Raw genomic sequence first — 14,013 nt, 5'->3', positions numbered from 1 at the left:
TGGCAGTCTTTGAAAATACAGAAGCTTTAGCCAACTTAAATTAATTGCTGTTTCCCTTGCTCAGTCCACAAAACTGTACAGTTACACAAATGTTGTGTTGCAATAGATCTTCCAAGTTATTCTTCAGTCCAAACTCCGTAATACCAGAACACTACATTTCCTTCTGTTTTCTTAGGAGAGATCCTAATTGTGGTTAGTCAGTTGCTCAAAGCCTCTATTAAAATACACTTGGAATTTCAACTAAGAATAATTTCTTTTTTAAAGAAATTATTAAGAAAGAGTCATCAGAAAAGATTTGTAAGAGTTGTCTGTGAAGGACTTCGGGATTCATGAACCTCAAGACTTCCGGGCACTGACGTCAAGACAGATGTCACAGTAGGCATAGTAGGATTAGTCAAGTCCGTTAAAGTAGTGGGAGTGCTGGATGGACTCATGGAGGCATTGGATATTTCTGATGCAGGACCTGATGGAGTCCCTGCTTGGAGTGTTGAATCTGAAGTCTTATCCACCCCTGTGTTTTCTTGACGTAAGAGGTTCCGTCTGAATTTGGCTCGAGCATTTTGAAACCAAACCTGAAATAGTTTAATATAACAGGGTAGCATTTAAAGAGCTGCAGTGTTTACAAAAGCAAAAGCAAACTCACAAATTCATGAAAGCTTGAATTGGGGAAGATGTTTTTATGGTAATATGTAAGAAAAGTAGCCCCAGTCACAAAAAAAGCGTCCTCTGGATGCCTATGAAGCGTTCCTCTTTCTCTCTCCTGCAGCTCTCTGTGTAAACAGCCTGGTTGGGACAGAAACGGGCTGAGGAGGAAGGAAGGGAGTCATTCTGTTAAGGCTGCGTGTAAAGATGCCTATAAGTTTGGGGGCCCCTGCAAATGCTCGACTGCTCTCACTCCCAGAAGTGCTTCTCAGGATGAGATAGAAATCAAGCAGCTGACGAATACAAACTAATGGGTTGTAGCACCTCACATCTCGAGTCCACCTCCCACGGCATGCAGCAGTGACCCGGCCCGCAGCGCCCTGCCTCCCCGCGCTCCAGGAGCTCTCCCGGGAGCTTTCCCACGCCTCAGCCTCAGCAGCGCTCTCGCTTTTCCAAAAGAACTCTCTCTTTCTTACTTCTCTTTCTCAAATGCTTCAGCTCCTGTGCCACCCTCATTTCAAATTTTTCCGTCCTGGAATAATGGTTGAAAAAGTGTCTCGAATGGTATTAAATACTCCCACTACTTTAAAAAAATGTGATTTCAGAATAGATGATATCCACATGCAGCAATATTGTTTCCGAGATTTCTACTTCCTGCATTATTTATTATCTAACTATACATAAAGGACAAAAATAGGACTTCAGCTTTTTCTGTTAAATTGTGGTGTTTAGGTCAAAGTTAATGATGTTCTCCATGCAGAACTTGTTTAAAGATAAAATATTTTTCTGACCTATTTGAAAATAAATATAATAAAATTTATTTCTGAAACTCACACAAAATCTAGGTACAGAGATTATGTGGATTACATTTGAGAATGTCATTAAATACTCCGTGTTCTATCTGTTGATGCCATCCAATTTTACTGCTACAACCAGCCAAAATTTCGCAGTGCTTGCTTATCAGGAGGCCTTCTGTCGCTGCTACCTTCTTCACAATTGACTCAGTCCTGATCCTACTGTTCTCACACTGACCTATTTAAGGAATAAGACCAAGTCTTTCGATTCCAGGTGTAATTAACTTCATCATCTCTGTGTCTGTCAGAGAAAGGAACTGAGAGAGTCAAAGTACCTGCACATCCTTATTCCATCAGATTTCTCCCCTGTGGCTCACACAGGAAAAATGAGTGTGCAGAGCTCACGAGACTGTGATGTGGTCACAACATCCTACACAGAAATTCTGACTTCTAACTCTGAGCCAGCACAGCTCCTGCTGCAGGATCCGCGTTAAGCCAGACTGCTAGCGGAGGAGTGACACAAAAACGATGCAGTCCTGTGAAGTCTCCTCTTTCTCCTCTCAACTTGCCAGCTGCAGTTAGAATTGATGAAGATGTCTCAGACCATTTTTCCTCTGACTGGTTTTCTTCTCATCTATGGATGGTCCAGCCCCAAGTTCCCCCTATTACACAGTTCTGCTTTTTCTCAGGAAAGCCTTCTCCCCCAGCCAAGGGTCTATAAGTGCATATTCTCTCTTTTGCACATTCTCCTGCCAATGCCACAAGGAAATGATTCTCGGGCACTGGTTCTAGTGGTGGCCATGGGAGCTGCATTCATAACTCACACCCCCACAGGTCCTTGTTTCTGAAAGTGTAGTATTTCAAAGCAGTTTATGACGGTGCTCCCTTTGTTAAAACTCTTAAAGAGTATACATTGGTTTCACATACATTAAGAAAACAAAAACCTTCTCCTAGATCAGCACTGGCAAAAATATATGTACTATATTTTAATACAGATCATTATAGCAGTGATGCTGTTAAAGGCCAGAGATGCAGTCAAAACTATAAAAACAATAAATGCGGTATTTTTGCCTGAAACATTCACAGCCAGCACCTTCCTCTCGCACAGCTGCTCAGTCAGAGCCCTGCAAGACGAAGTTAAAGAGCCAGTGCACGGCTCTGAGCCAGGTGAGGAACCTCCTGTGCAGGGTGTGCAGGTGAAGCAAATTACTTTGCTGTGGTTATTCAAGCTGTACAGTCTCAAGCACCAATGAGCGGGAATGGTAAAAAGCAGCAGTTTTAACACTTTTGGGATTGTTTTGCCTTTCAGTAAGAGATCATTCATATTTGTCCCACAAATGAATTAATTTGGCTTCAATTTTTTTTTAAATACCCTTTCCAGAAAGGATCGTGTGCATGAAGTTCAAACAGAAGTTTAGAGAGTGCCACTGTTGACATGTACCATAGCTACACCATAATTAAATCAGAAAAAATCACTAGTCCAGTTGCATATACACATACCTCTGCATAATTTTACATTTGTGTTCACTGAAAATATACATGTCTATATATGCAAGAGTCTCAAATATGAGTAACATTTCCATTCCTACTCACAGACAATTTTCTTGTGTAAAGCATGTGAAACTGCAGAACAGTATTTTGTTCAGTTATATTGCTCCTAAAAGTTCAGCTGCTCCTTAACCTTAACAAGGCAAAAGACTCTACAGTATTATTTTTGATTCTGATTTGAAATGTAGTAAGAAAATGAGCAAGATTATTGGTGCTTGTGTATTCCCCTTTACTTTCCACTAAACATGAAAACCTGTGCTCAGATGTGCTAACTCTCAACCACTAATGCTGCTCTCAGGAGCTGTGTATGTGAGGTGGTTCATCCACTCTTTAATAGTGGCAGCTCACATCAGGTATAGAAAATACTTCATATTCTTGCAAGTATTATAAAAAATACAGACAATACGACCCTTTCACTTTCTTCCTCACTGAGTTATTGTCAAGGTTTTTCAACTAATGACTACAGAGTTCTTTAAATTTGTCTAACAATAAATATTTGTATTGTTACTGAAAAGGCGTCTAAATATTTCTTAGCTAAAATCCTGAAAATGCCATGTTTTATTATAGAAACGAATAACAAAATAATTATTGCAATAGTGGTATTCCGGGACACAGTTCAGATACGAAAGTATTTAGCAAAGACTTCACATTGAAGAGCAGTGAAAGAATTGGAACTATTGTTTTCTGAGCTGTAGGAATGCAGTCCCAATTCTCTACTGCTCTGCATTGTTACTCAGAGCTGTGCAAACTGGCGTGTAGGAGCTGGCAATGCAGGACTGCTGCCCCATGCATAATGGCGGTAGTGCTGCGTGCTCACGCTGGCAACTCAGGCCCTGCACCTGTAACAGCATTACATTAAAGAAATAATAATCCAAATATATATAACTGAAAGAATTGTTCCAGAAGGACTTAACTCACATCAATTACACAATTAGGAATCTGGCCTTCAGTACTGAAAAATAAACAGAATCATTGAGAAGTACGTAGTGTTTTTCTGTGCAACTGTATCATTATAGGGCTCAACTATTTCAAACCAAAGGGGAAAAATATGGATGAAAACTATTGAGAAATAAAAGCATCTGTGAGCTCCACTGATGCTCCTCCGTTCTGGTGAGCAGAGCGGAATGCCTGTCGCTGGGCACTTGGCAGCTAGGCAGAGTGTGCAGCAGTTAAAACGTTATATTAGCGCTTCAGAAATCTGCACAACTAGTTCAGCTCTCTTTGTCTCCATTCTCCAACTGTAAAATGGGAATAAAATAATACGTCTATAAGATAGGAAAGTATTGATAATAAATATGCTAGGTATTGTGAAGAATTCTGATACTGTCATGAATGAGGCCAAGTAATCGCCTTAGATAACTTTGGTTTTTTGTTTGTAATGCCTCCATTGTTGTAACCGTTATATACTGGTTGTACAAATGAAAATGTAAAGGATGTGCCACCACATAGCAAACTGTTCAAGCACTGTGCACACACTCTGACTGTTCTGTTCCTATTATTAAGTGCACAGTTGAAAGAGAACTGTAGGATATTGTACGAACGAAGTCTCAGTAAGTAGCCTGCAGTATGCTGTCCTAAAGCAAACCTTCACCACAGAGGAGCGCAGGATACTCATGCATGATTGAGAAAATGTTCATATTCGTTGACTACTGGAAAGTTAGCAAAGTCCAAATGTATGCAGAAACCTTTGTAAGGTCTTCGTAGCAACCTTACTGGAGAGTGATTCCAAAAGGATAAGCAGTGTACAAGACACACACTGAAAAACAATGGTTCATTCTCCTAACTGCTTCTTCCTTGGGTAATCATATTCCAGACTCCTGGGCAGAGAGGAGGTACGCAAACCTATACCCAGCAAATTGTATGTTCTTACATCTACCTACTTCCATCTTCACTTTCTGAACTCACAAAAAGAAAGATCAATTCCAAATGAGTAACATTTATGACATCTAGTTGGCTCACCATTAACTGGTCACTTTAATTATGAATGATAGCTCACAGAAACGGGCTTGTGCTCCCTAGCTGCATACAAGATACATATGCATTAAATTGTAAACATAAGGCTAAATGAGAGTCAAAATAAATAAAAATAGGAAGTAAAAGTATAAATAGTTTACTGTAATTCTGATGTGGCTACTTTAGGAAAATAGTCCGTACCACAAGGCCATTGAAGGAAATGTCATTCTTGAAGCAGTATGTTACATTTCCCTGCCATTCCACTTCCAGACATGGCCAGCTGATGACTGATTGTATACAAAGCCAAGACATGTCAGGTCTTCCAAGTCTAGTATCACAGATCATTAAGAAGACGGACAAACACTGTACTCATTTACAGACAAACCACCCTCCTTACATGTTATATGGGACTGCCTTTATGTTAAGGGCACTACATCCATTTCCTAAAACATTAGGAACTCTGCTATGAGTGTTTAGAAATCCTGCTGGTTTCAGAACAAAAGAATTTGTTTTTCTCCTTGTCTGCTACCTTACACTTTCTATTAAAATATATTCTTCTAATGATATATGAAGTCATTAACCTTCATCAGCTGAACTGAGATCTGAACATACAGAAAATAAAAGAGCTTACAGATACACCTAGAAACAACACTACTGGAATGTGTGCACATACATTTGGGAGTCCATGCACCTTTAATTTGGAAGACAGACTAATACTAATGATGCTTGTTTAGATCAATAGTGTCAGTGAATAACTTTGTGTTCAATAAATGACACAGATAGAATGCCAACCTTTCTGGCGCAGAAGAATTAACAAGTGACACTATCTCAGTAACCAACATCATGAAGAGTTTTCCCCAGCAAGGAGCAACCTTGAAACTTGTACAGGTGAATTTCAGTGTTTGAAAAATTACCTCTACAGCTTCACAAGACCATAATATTTTCTCTTACAGATTAGAAATAAACCATCTGGGCACAAAGGTTCCAAAATAATTTTTTATAAATTTTTTAATGGCCCAAATTAATTTTCAAACAAAAAGGCCAACAGAGTATGGAGTAGAGAATGCTCCTAGCAGACAGGAAAACTCAAGTGATACTGGACAAAGTATCACTCTGAGTCATTTTCTTGAAGTGCCTCCAACAGCATCATCCTCTGTGTGCAGTCCTCACCACCAACTATTACCTTGCAACTCTCTTCATCTAAAGGCGCCCAGAGATAAAGGAGTATTTAACTGTGGAAGTAAAAGAAGCGAAACACTAATTACCAAAACCGTGAAAAAGAAATTAGTAAATTGTAAGGGATTGCCACAAAAAAAAAAAAAAAACAAGAAAAGAAGAAGAAGAAGCGCAGTGCATCCTAAAACAAGAAGTTGCAACGTATTTAATATGGAAACAGACGCAGTCAATCAAGAAACTGAAATAGAGACTGAATGGAGACATGGAGTCCATTTTCAGAGACAAGGAAACATAAATAGGAAGGAAGGAACAGATAAAATGACTTAGAAAAGAGCTGGAAGGACAGACCCATAAGGTGAAATAAGAGAGATGGAAGTCAGAAGACGGTGCAGACTGAGGAAAGAAAACAGAAAGATAACAAAGACAGAGGTGTTTTCCAGACATGGAAGTAATTTCTTCACAAACACTGTGAAATTTCTAAGATAATTCAGGTGTGAATACACCATAGCAGACAACAGATATTACTGGAGTGTGCAAACTGATGATAAAATGAAGATTCAAAATAATGATGGCTAAATGCAGAAAGTCCTTTCCTCCACACAGATGGATAAAGGAGAGCCACTACAAGAGACACTACAACAAATGCTCGGATGTGCACCAGTTAGGAAGGAGGAATCCGTTCCACCACCACAAATCAGCTTCATAAAAACAAACAAAATCCAGCTACGGAGGATCTAGCCAAGAAAATGAATTACATACAGTCTTTTATTAGCAGTTTTTATTAGGAAGCCTACAAACCTTTAAACCTTCTTCTGTTAGGTATTAACTCTGTGAGACCCACAGTCTCCCCAGTAAATTCAGTTTTTTTCTATATGTTTGTCTGCTGCCTCCCTTGCCTGTGGATGTGTGAGAGCTATCCACAGTGCTTTCCCAGGAGTCCATCTCTGAGCTCTAGCTTTCTCTATGAGGCCCCCAAACTTTACTTTTCTATTGTTAAGATCCATTTAAAGATTTCAGGGCTGCATCCTGAAACATCACAGCTCCTACATGCCTAAATTTATCTCTAGTTACAGTTATTGAATAAGTGCCCATTAAAATTAACTTACTGAATGGGAACTATAAATTAAAATGGAACTGAGCCAACTGATATTCTCACCTTTCCTTCCCATAGTAATTCAAACAGAGCATATACCCTCGGACTTGAAAAAGTACTTTCAAAATACAGTCTCCTTTCATCCTAAGTTCTGTACTGTGACTAAACAAAATGTATCTTTGAGAAATTAAACATGTACTCTTCCATTTTGAAAGAAAAGATATTTGCCCTGTCCAGATAAAATAGATCCAAACACCTGATTACTTTCCTATAAAGAAAACCGCTCTCTTTAATTTCTAAATTAAAAGCTATTTACATTAACTAAAACAATTTACTTTTTCTTGCAGCAGATCAGAAGTTGAACCATGCACCAGAATTAACTAACTTCAGGAAAACAAGTAGACCTTATATCTTCACAACTGCCATTAAAAATTAAAATGCAAGTGGTCTGCTTTGGAGAAGCTGAAATTAAACAACTTTTGTCATACTGGCTAGAATTAAACTGAAGTCCCACAGGAGGTATGAATGACTATGAAAAGCTGGAGGATAAGCAAAATCCACAGCATTTCAAACATAAAATTGATATTTTATTTACTTTTCAAGACAAAAGACTGCTCCTCTTACCTGAAGAACTCTTTTGGTCAGGCCAGTTTTCTGAGCTAGCTGTTTCAAGTCCTTGGCATCAGGATTGTGGTTAATAGCAAAGTATGACTTCATTGTCCGCAACTGGTGGTGTTTGAATGATGTCCTCATGCGCTTTGTTTTTTGATTGCTGGGGTATTGCTGGTCTCTATCCAGGTGGTCACCATCGTTTTCATTGCAGCTTAAAGCTTAAGGCAACAAGAGGAAAAGGCGTGGAAATCTATTGCTCCGTGACCAACATTGTTTGCAGTTCATCTGAGTGCAGCAATTAAAATAACATACCATGGCATGTATTGTACTGGTACAAACCCTACTTGCCTTCCCCTCCATTTCTGCATCTTCTATGTTTCCCTTACAATAACCAGTCTGCAAGGACCCTCACCTGCCTCTTTATGGCTTTTAAAATGTCAAGTCTGTTTCCTTTTTTCTTTCCTCCATCTTCACACAGCCTTTCCTCCACTTTCTGTTTGTAGGACAGTAGCTGTCCTCAACTCTGTAAAGTGTTTTAATGTACTTTGTATCACTATAAATTGCATTGTAATGTACAAAGAAAGCTGTACAATAGAGTCCACTTAAACCTCGATGGAACAGACCAGTTAAAATTATAATTATTTCCTCCATCAAACTAAACCCTGTAGAGTACATGAGAGACCATTAAATGAAACGCCATAAAAGAAATAAAGTTTGTGGGTACCAGACAGCAAATTATAATTTGACTAGCTCAAGAAATAAAGCTGTTAATACAGTATATCAGCAGCTCACCAAATTAAAAAAAAAAAAGCTTTTTTTTATTAATATTTCATTCTTTAAGTATTTGAAAGTAATAGTTTGAACGATCGATTCTGTAAAATCTTTTAAATCGCTGAATGGGGATGACTGATACATTTGCATAAATCAAAGTCTGCAAGGGACCTCTGCGACCAAGGAACATTGGAATAATTATCCAATTGTATTACACGTTGAGTGCCAAGCAAAACAGTCTCAAAGACCAAAAGTCATTCTTCATTTATATGTGCATACAGCAAATCATAGAAAAACTCTTTAAAAAAAAAAAAAACATTAGGGACCAAGCTTAGATTCACTAAAAAAATCATGGATGTATCTGAAAATTAGCTCTGACAAGCTGTCATTAATTTACTTTTTCTGCACCAATATCTGCAACTCCCTTTTAATTTCCTCTAAGTTTTACATTAAAAGGAATGACAACTCACTGCTGTCTGTTCTGTGTTGCATGCAAAAAAATCTCACAAACACATTTTAAGATGTGAATTATTGGTCAAACTCATAAGCAGATAAACAGATTTGTTTCAGTTATCCATCATGGCTGGTTCATTACAATTGAGTACATCTCACGGATGTGCATATATTTATAGTCTAATTTAAATTCATACTATTTATCAGTTTTTCAGTCCTGTTGAATACATACAATTTCTGAAAGGTATGCATTAAAAATGCTTTTTAAAAACCTATATAAAATGCATGTACTCATAAGAAAAAAATGCAAAGGGACTCCATGGAAAGAAGTTTTGCAGCACATACTGCAGCTGCTTTGCAAACTTCAGCTTTTCAAAAACTTTTTAAAAGCTATGGCACAATACAGGCAAGGCCTGCGAGAGCTCAGTGCTCACCAAAAGCAAGTTTGTTCCATAGACAGACTAAAAGCCTCAAACATCTCTGTGCTTCTGTACTGCTACAATTAAAAAAAAAAAAGAAAAAGAAAAAAGTTGTGCTGTACATATAATGTGTGCGCGTGCATGTGCATGCATTTGTATAAATCCTTTGCAGTTACCTTTCTTATGCCAAATTTCTTACTAATAAGAAGCATTTCTGCTTGTTTTCATGCATAGAAGGACTGGAAGCGCCTGAACTTAGAAGGTGTGAGACACACAGAAAGGGACTGTAAAAATGTAGTATCCATGCAGCTGGACAGAGTGCAGCAAGATCTGCTTTTTGGTTCATGAACTGAGATCCTAGATGCCAAGCTGCAATGATCCCACCAGCCCCAGTCTCCTTCACAGCTACAGTTCTTCCTCTACTGCTTATAGCAAATGGTATTGTGGAAATGTAGAACAACACGGTATTTGGTTTTAATCATACAGAATTTCAGATATTAGGAACAGAAAAGATCTCTGTGTTCTCTTAAATGCTTTCAAATTCTCCCAGAAATAAGAAGGCCAAGAGTTAGGAGGAAATGCACCAAAATATCTGTCTGGAGGACTGAGATCTGTTCATGTTGATATGCAATAAAACAAGTCCTAGGGCTGCAAGTGGTTGGATTTTAACCTCTTCTGTAAAGAATGAGGTCCAATTGGGACCCAAGGAAATAGACTTGATTCTAAATCCTCGCAGAAGGGAATGAGAATAGCAGCTTTTCATCAAGCTCTGGCTTGACAGTGAGCAATTTGCTCTATGAATTTCTCACAATTCTAAATGAAAATAACACTAAAATAACAGCAAATGTTTCCCACTCTTGTCCTTTGCTAGGAAGAAAGTTACAAAGTGGATTTTGAAGTGCATGAGAGTGTCTGCTGCTCCTCACCTTGCCCAAGCGGTTTGGGTACCCCCAGGCACCGCCCAGCTTGACGTTAGCACCAAACCCATATGTGGTTGCGGTACTTGGCACCATCTCCAAAATGTTGTTTTACTAGATCTGATCTGATGTACACCTCCTGCACAACATGCAATGCCTATGGGCATTGCAGGCATGGAGGTACAGAAGCACGTGGACGCTTGCAGAGTGGAGTTTCTGCAGAAGACGCCATGGTGTCAGACACAGCACAGGCTCCTCCTGCAGCCTGCTGCTTTTCAGGCACGTGCTCCCTGTTCCTTCATGGTGTCCCTATGTGTCTCCCAAAGGAATTGCTCAACCACTCATACTTACAATTCCCATTCAATTGCAGTACCTAGGACTCATGCTGGGAATTTCAGAAATGCAACCAGCAAAAATCGGGTCAAACAGAAAAGTTTTAAATTAACCAATGTTTCATTTCTGCTTTGTAACAAAACAAATTCCGAAGCGGTGCCAGGTATCTTCTTGACCCCAGCCCATTTACTTCTAGGGCCCTTCTGCCGTCCCCCAGTCCCACACTCAGGCCATCGCCCTCCCATCCACTGGCCGCTTACAGCCTCCACACAGCACCACAACACTGATGTTCTTTTGGCCACAGAAGGTGAAGTCCACTGAGAGCATCACCAGAAATTGGGTCCTGCTCTCTAAGTTCGATATTGGTGATCAAAATATCCTCTACAGAATAATGTGCAAAACTGTCTCTAAAACCAACGATATGAGAACAAAGCAGGATGCACTGCTATCCTTGCAGCAAATACTATCTGAAGAAGAAAACTTGGGAGCATTGTTCACACTCAGATCACCAGATCCTGCATGCTGGGAGTCGGAGCAGAGCACGTGCTTAGTAGCTAGCAGGTCGATAAGTTACGGCACGTGAAGAAGATGGGAAAGAGGAATTTCCTTGGGAGGAACTTCTGTTCTTTGTAGCTTGTTTGACATGTTAAATTACTCAAAAAGAAAGCAAACTAATCCTGATGCTGAAAGAATGATGAAACAAGAGACACATTTAGCGCAGGCATCAGCTCGCCATTCTCGTGGCTCTGGAATGTGCACCCCTTTCCTTCTACTAGAGACGGGGGTGCTTTGACCTGCCATTGCCGGAGAGGGAACTTCGGTTAACGAGACGCGGCAGGGCTGCAGCCCTGTTTGTTGCCGGGTAGGAGCACGTGAAGGACTTTGTGGAGAAACACAGCGGTTGGAAGCAGCCTTTCTCCCCGGTGGCAGGAGAGAGCACTCAGACACCAGAACCCTCATCACAACCGGGATTAAAAGGGAACTTGGCTCCCGTCAGGAAGCCGCAGTGTGCGGAGCACGCGAGGTTCCCCCCCTGCTTCTGGGGTGCCCGGCAGCACCGCGAGAAGGCACCGGCCAGGGCTGCAGAGCGAGGGGCAGGGAACGCTGCCTCAGCCCCGGCGCTCGGGGCGGCGCACCCCGAGAGCGGCCCGGCCCCGCGGCGCCTCTAGGGGGAGAGAGCGGCCCGGGCCGAGCGCGGACAAAGGGCCCGGGGCGGGAGCCGGCCGCGGAGGGCTTTTCCCCTCAATTAAGCCAATTGAATGGCGCTGAATGGCCGGTGCGAGCGCGCCGTCAGTCCCCGAGCTCCGCGATTAACCCGGCCGGCCGCGACTCCGCACTGCCCGCCGGGGCCGGAGCGGGCGGGCGCTGCACGGGGAGCCCACGGGCCGTGTCCCGCGGGGCCGATCCCCCGCCCCACGGCGGAGCCCCGCGGCAGCCCCGGGCCCCATCTGCCCGTGCTTCACGAGGCCGGCAGTGCCCCCCGGAGAGCGACTGCTTGTGCCCGGGGTGACCCGTCGGAGCGGGGAGGGGAGGAAAAGGAGGAGGGAAAGGAGGGAACTCTCATTTTTCCCTAGGAAATTGCTGTGAAACGTCCCCCTTTTTAGCTGTGACTTCCGTTTGCTCGTTCTGCAACTGTACCCGCAGGAACGCTTATTTTGAGCTTTCGGTCCCGGGGGACGGGAGGAGAGAAAGAGAGAAATTAGCTCTGCAAAACTTTCCGGGTTTTCCCGAATTTTGTCGGGAGAAAACTTTCGGCAAAGCCGCCTGCAGGGCCGTTCCGCGGGGCCCCTGCGCTGCGAAGCGGAGCGGCCCGGCCCGGCGCACGGAGCCCGCACTGCCCCGCAGCGCGCAGCTAGCCGCGGAACGGAATGTTTCTCGACATCTTTGCTGTTTGCACAGATCACGGGTATTTTATAGGCTCGTGCCGCCCCAAGTCTCTACCTCTATCATGTTAAGGGATATTTTACTGTCTTCATATTAAAGACAGACCAGAGAGATATGAATAAAATATAGCAAGCTGTGGGAGGTTTTGGGGCCTAATTCACAAAGGGACTGTTCAGAATTCTTTACAGGTGCTTCTGTGTTCAGCAAGCTTTCAGCCATTGATTTACTGACCTAAAAAAAAAAAAACACAAAACATCAAAATCCAACCCAACAAGTGAAAAAAGGAATGATGATCACAGAACACACTTTGGGGGTTGGGGGGGGGGGAAGAGAAAAAAAAAAAACAACCAAGAAATCTTTTTGAAGTTTCGGCATCCTTCTAAGCTATTTTCCACTTGTCAGGCTCCATCCACATCCAAAACCCATCGTCCCCGTGCAAACAGCGTTTCGTTTAAGTGGAAAAAAAGAGGCAGCGAGCCAGACCAATTCACGTCGCAGATGAATGTTTGCTGCTATTTACTAAATAATTCCCATCTCAACTCCGGCTGTATTTACGGGTCCCCCTTTTCCCACCACCTCTGGGTGTAGATTTATTTACACAAAGTATTCTACACAAATTACCAGCAACAAACACTCTCGGAGGACAATATCGTACGTTTCTAGTGCAGTTCTCAGAAAGGAAGGAGAAGGTCCATTAAAGATAACGCGAGAGAAACGATCACACACTTTTAAACGGTCTCCTTTTAAAAGACACAGTATAGAAGGCTTTACAATCATTTCCTGCTTTGTGAAATTTTAAGCCAACAGACAACGCGATCTGATTTCCAAGCTCAATGGCACTTATTACCAAATAAATTAATTGATTATTGGTTTAGTAAGCAGTTAAGTAGATAAATAGTTTCAGCAGAGAAGCTGAAGATTCCTCGAAGACCTGTTAAGCTTCAGTTACAGGGTCTAACCAAAAATTAGAAAAGCAAAACGGGAGGGCAATTATTTTTGAAACGATTTGTGGAGGTACGTTTAAGGACGGTTCCTTTAGGAGGTCAGGGGGCGGCAGGACTTTCTCAGGCTGTGCTCCCACCCGGGACAGATGCCGCCGGTTCGGTTACAGGTCCTTTGAAACTGAACATCTGCCCTGCACGGGGAGACAGCGGAACGGCAATTACAATCTAATCCCTCCGAAAAGGAAACATTTTTAAACGGGCAGGACGCACATTTTCTGAACGTTTGAAAGCTCGCAGTTACACACACCTTTCACCACTGGGACGGCTACGGATTTTTGTACGGATTTCCAAATTATTCAGCTATCGGTCAAAGTCACGATAGGTGGCAATTTTGTTCCTGAGGCGTACTTGTCACTCGGAGATGCGCCTTTTCTCCTTGCCATTTTCAGTGCAAACCGTCGGCTCTCGTTCCCC

At 41.9% G+C, this 14,013-nt stretch overlaps 1 protein-coding gene across 3 annotated transcripts in view; it reads right to left on the bottom strand.

Annotated features, from left to right (window-relative positions):
• LHX2 (LIM homeobox 2) overlaps positions 211-14,013 on the bottom strand; it is a 43,064-nt gene continuing 29,261 nt past the window's right edge. For all 3 annotated transcript variants that reach the window (XM_021413790.1, XM_021413788.1, XM_021413789.1), the window contains exons 4-5: positions 7,831-8,036; positions 211-572 (exon numbers count right to left, since the gene is read on the bottom strand). In XM_021413790.1, the coding sequence (XP_021269465.1) occupies positions 285-572; positions 7,831-8,036 (494 nt within the window). In that variant the 3' untranslated portion in view covers positions 211-284. The remainder of the gene's footprint in view (positions 573-7,830; positions 8,037-14,013) is intronic.

The sequence above is a fragment of the Numida meleagris genome, chromosome 16 (genome assembly GCF_002078875.1).
Source record: "Numida meleagris isolate 19003 breed g44 Domestic line chromosome 16, NumMel1.0, whole genome shotgun sequence".
NCBI lineage: Eukaryota > Metazoa > Chordata > Aves > Galliformes > Numididae > Numida > Numida meleagris.
This window is presented reverse-complemented; position numbering and strand designations above follow the sequence as displayed.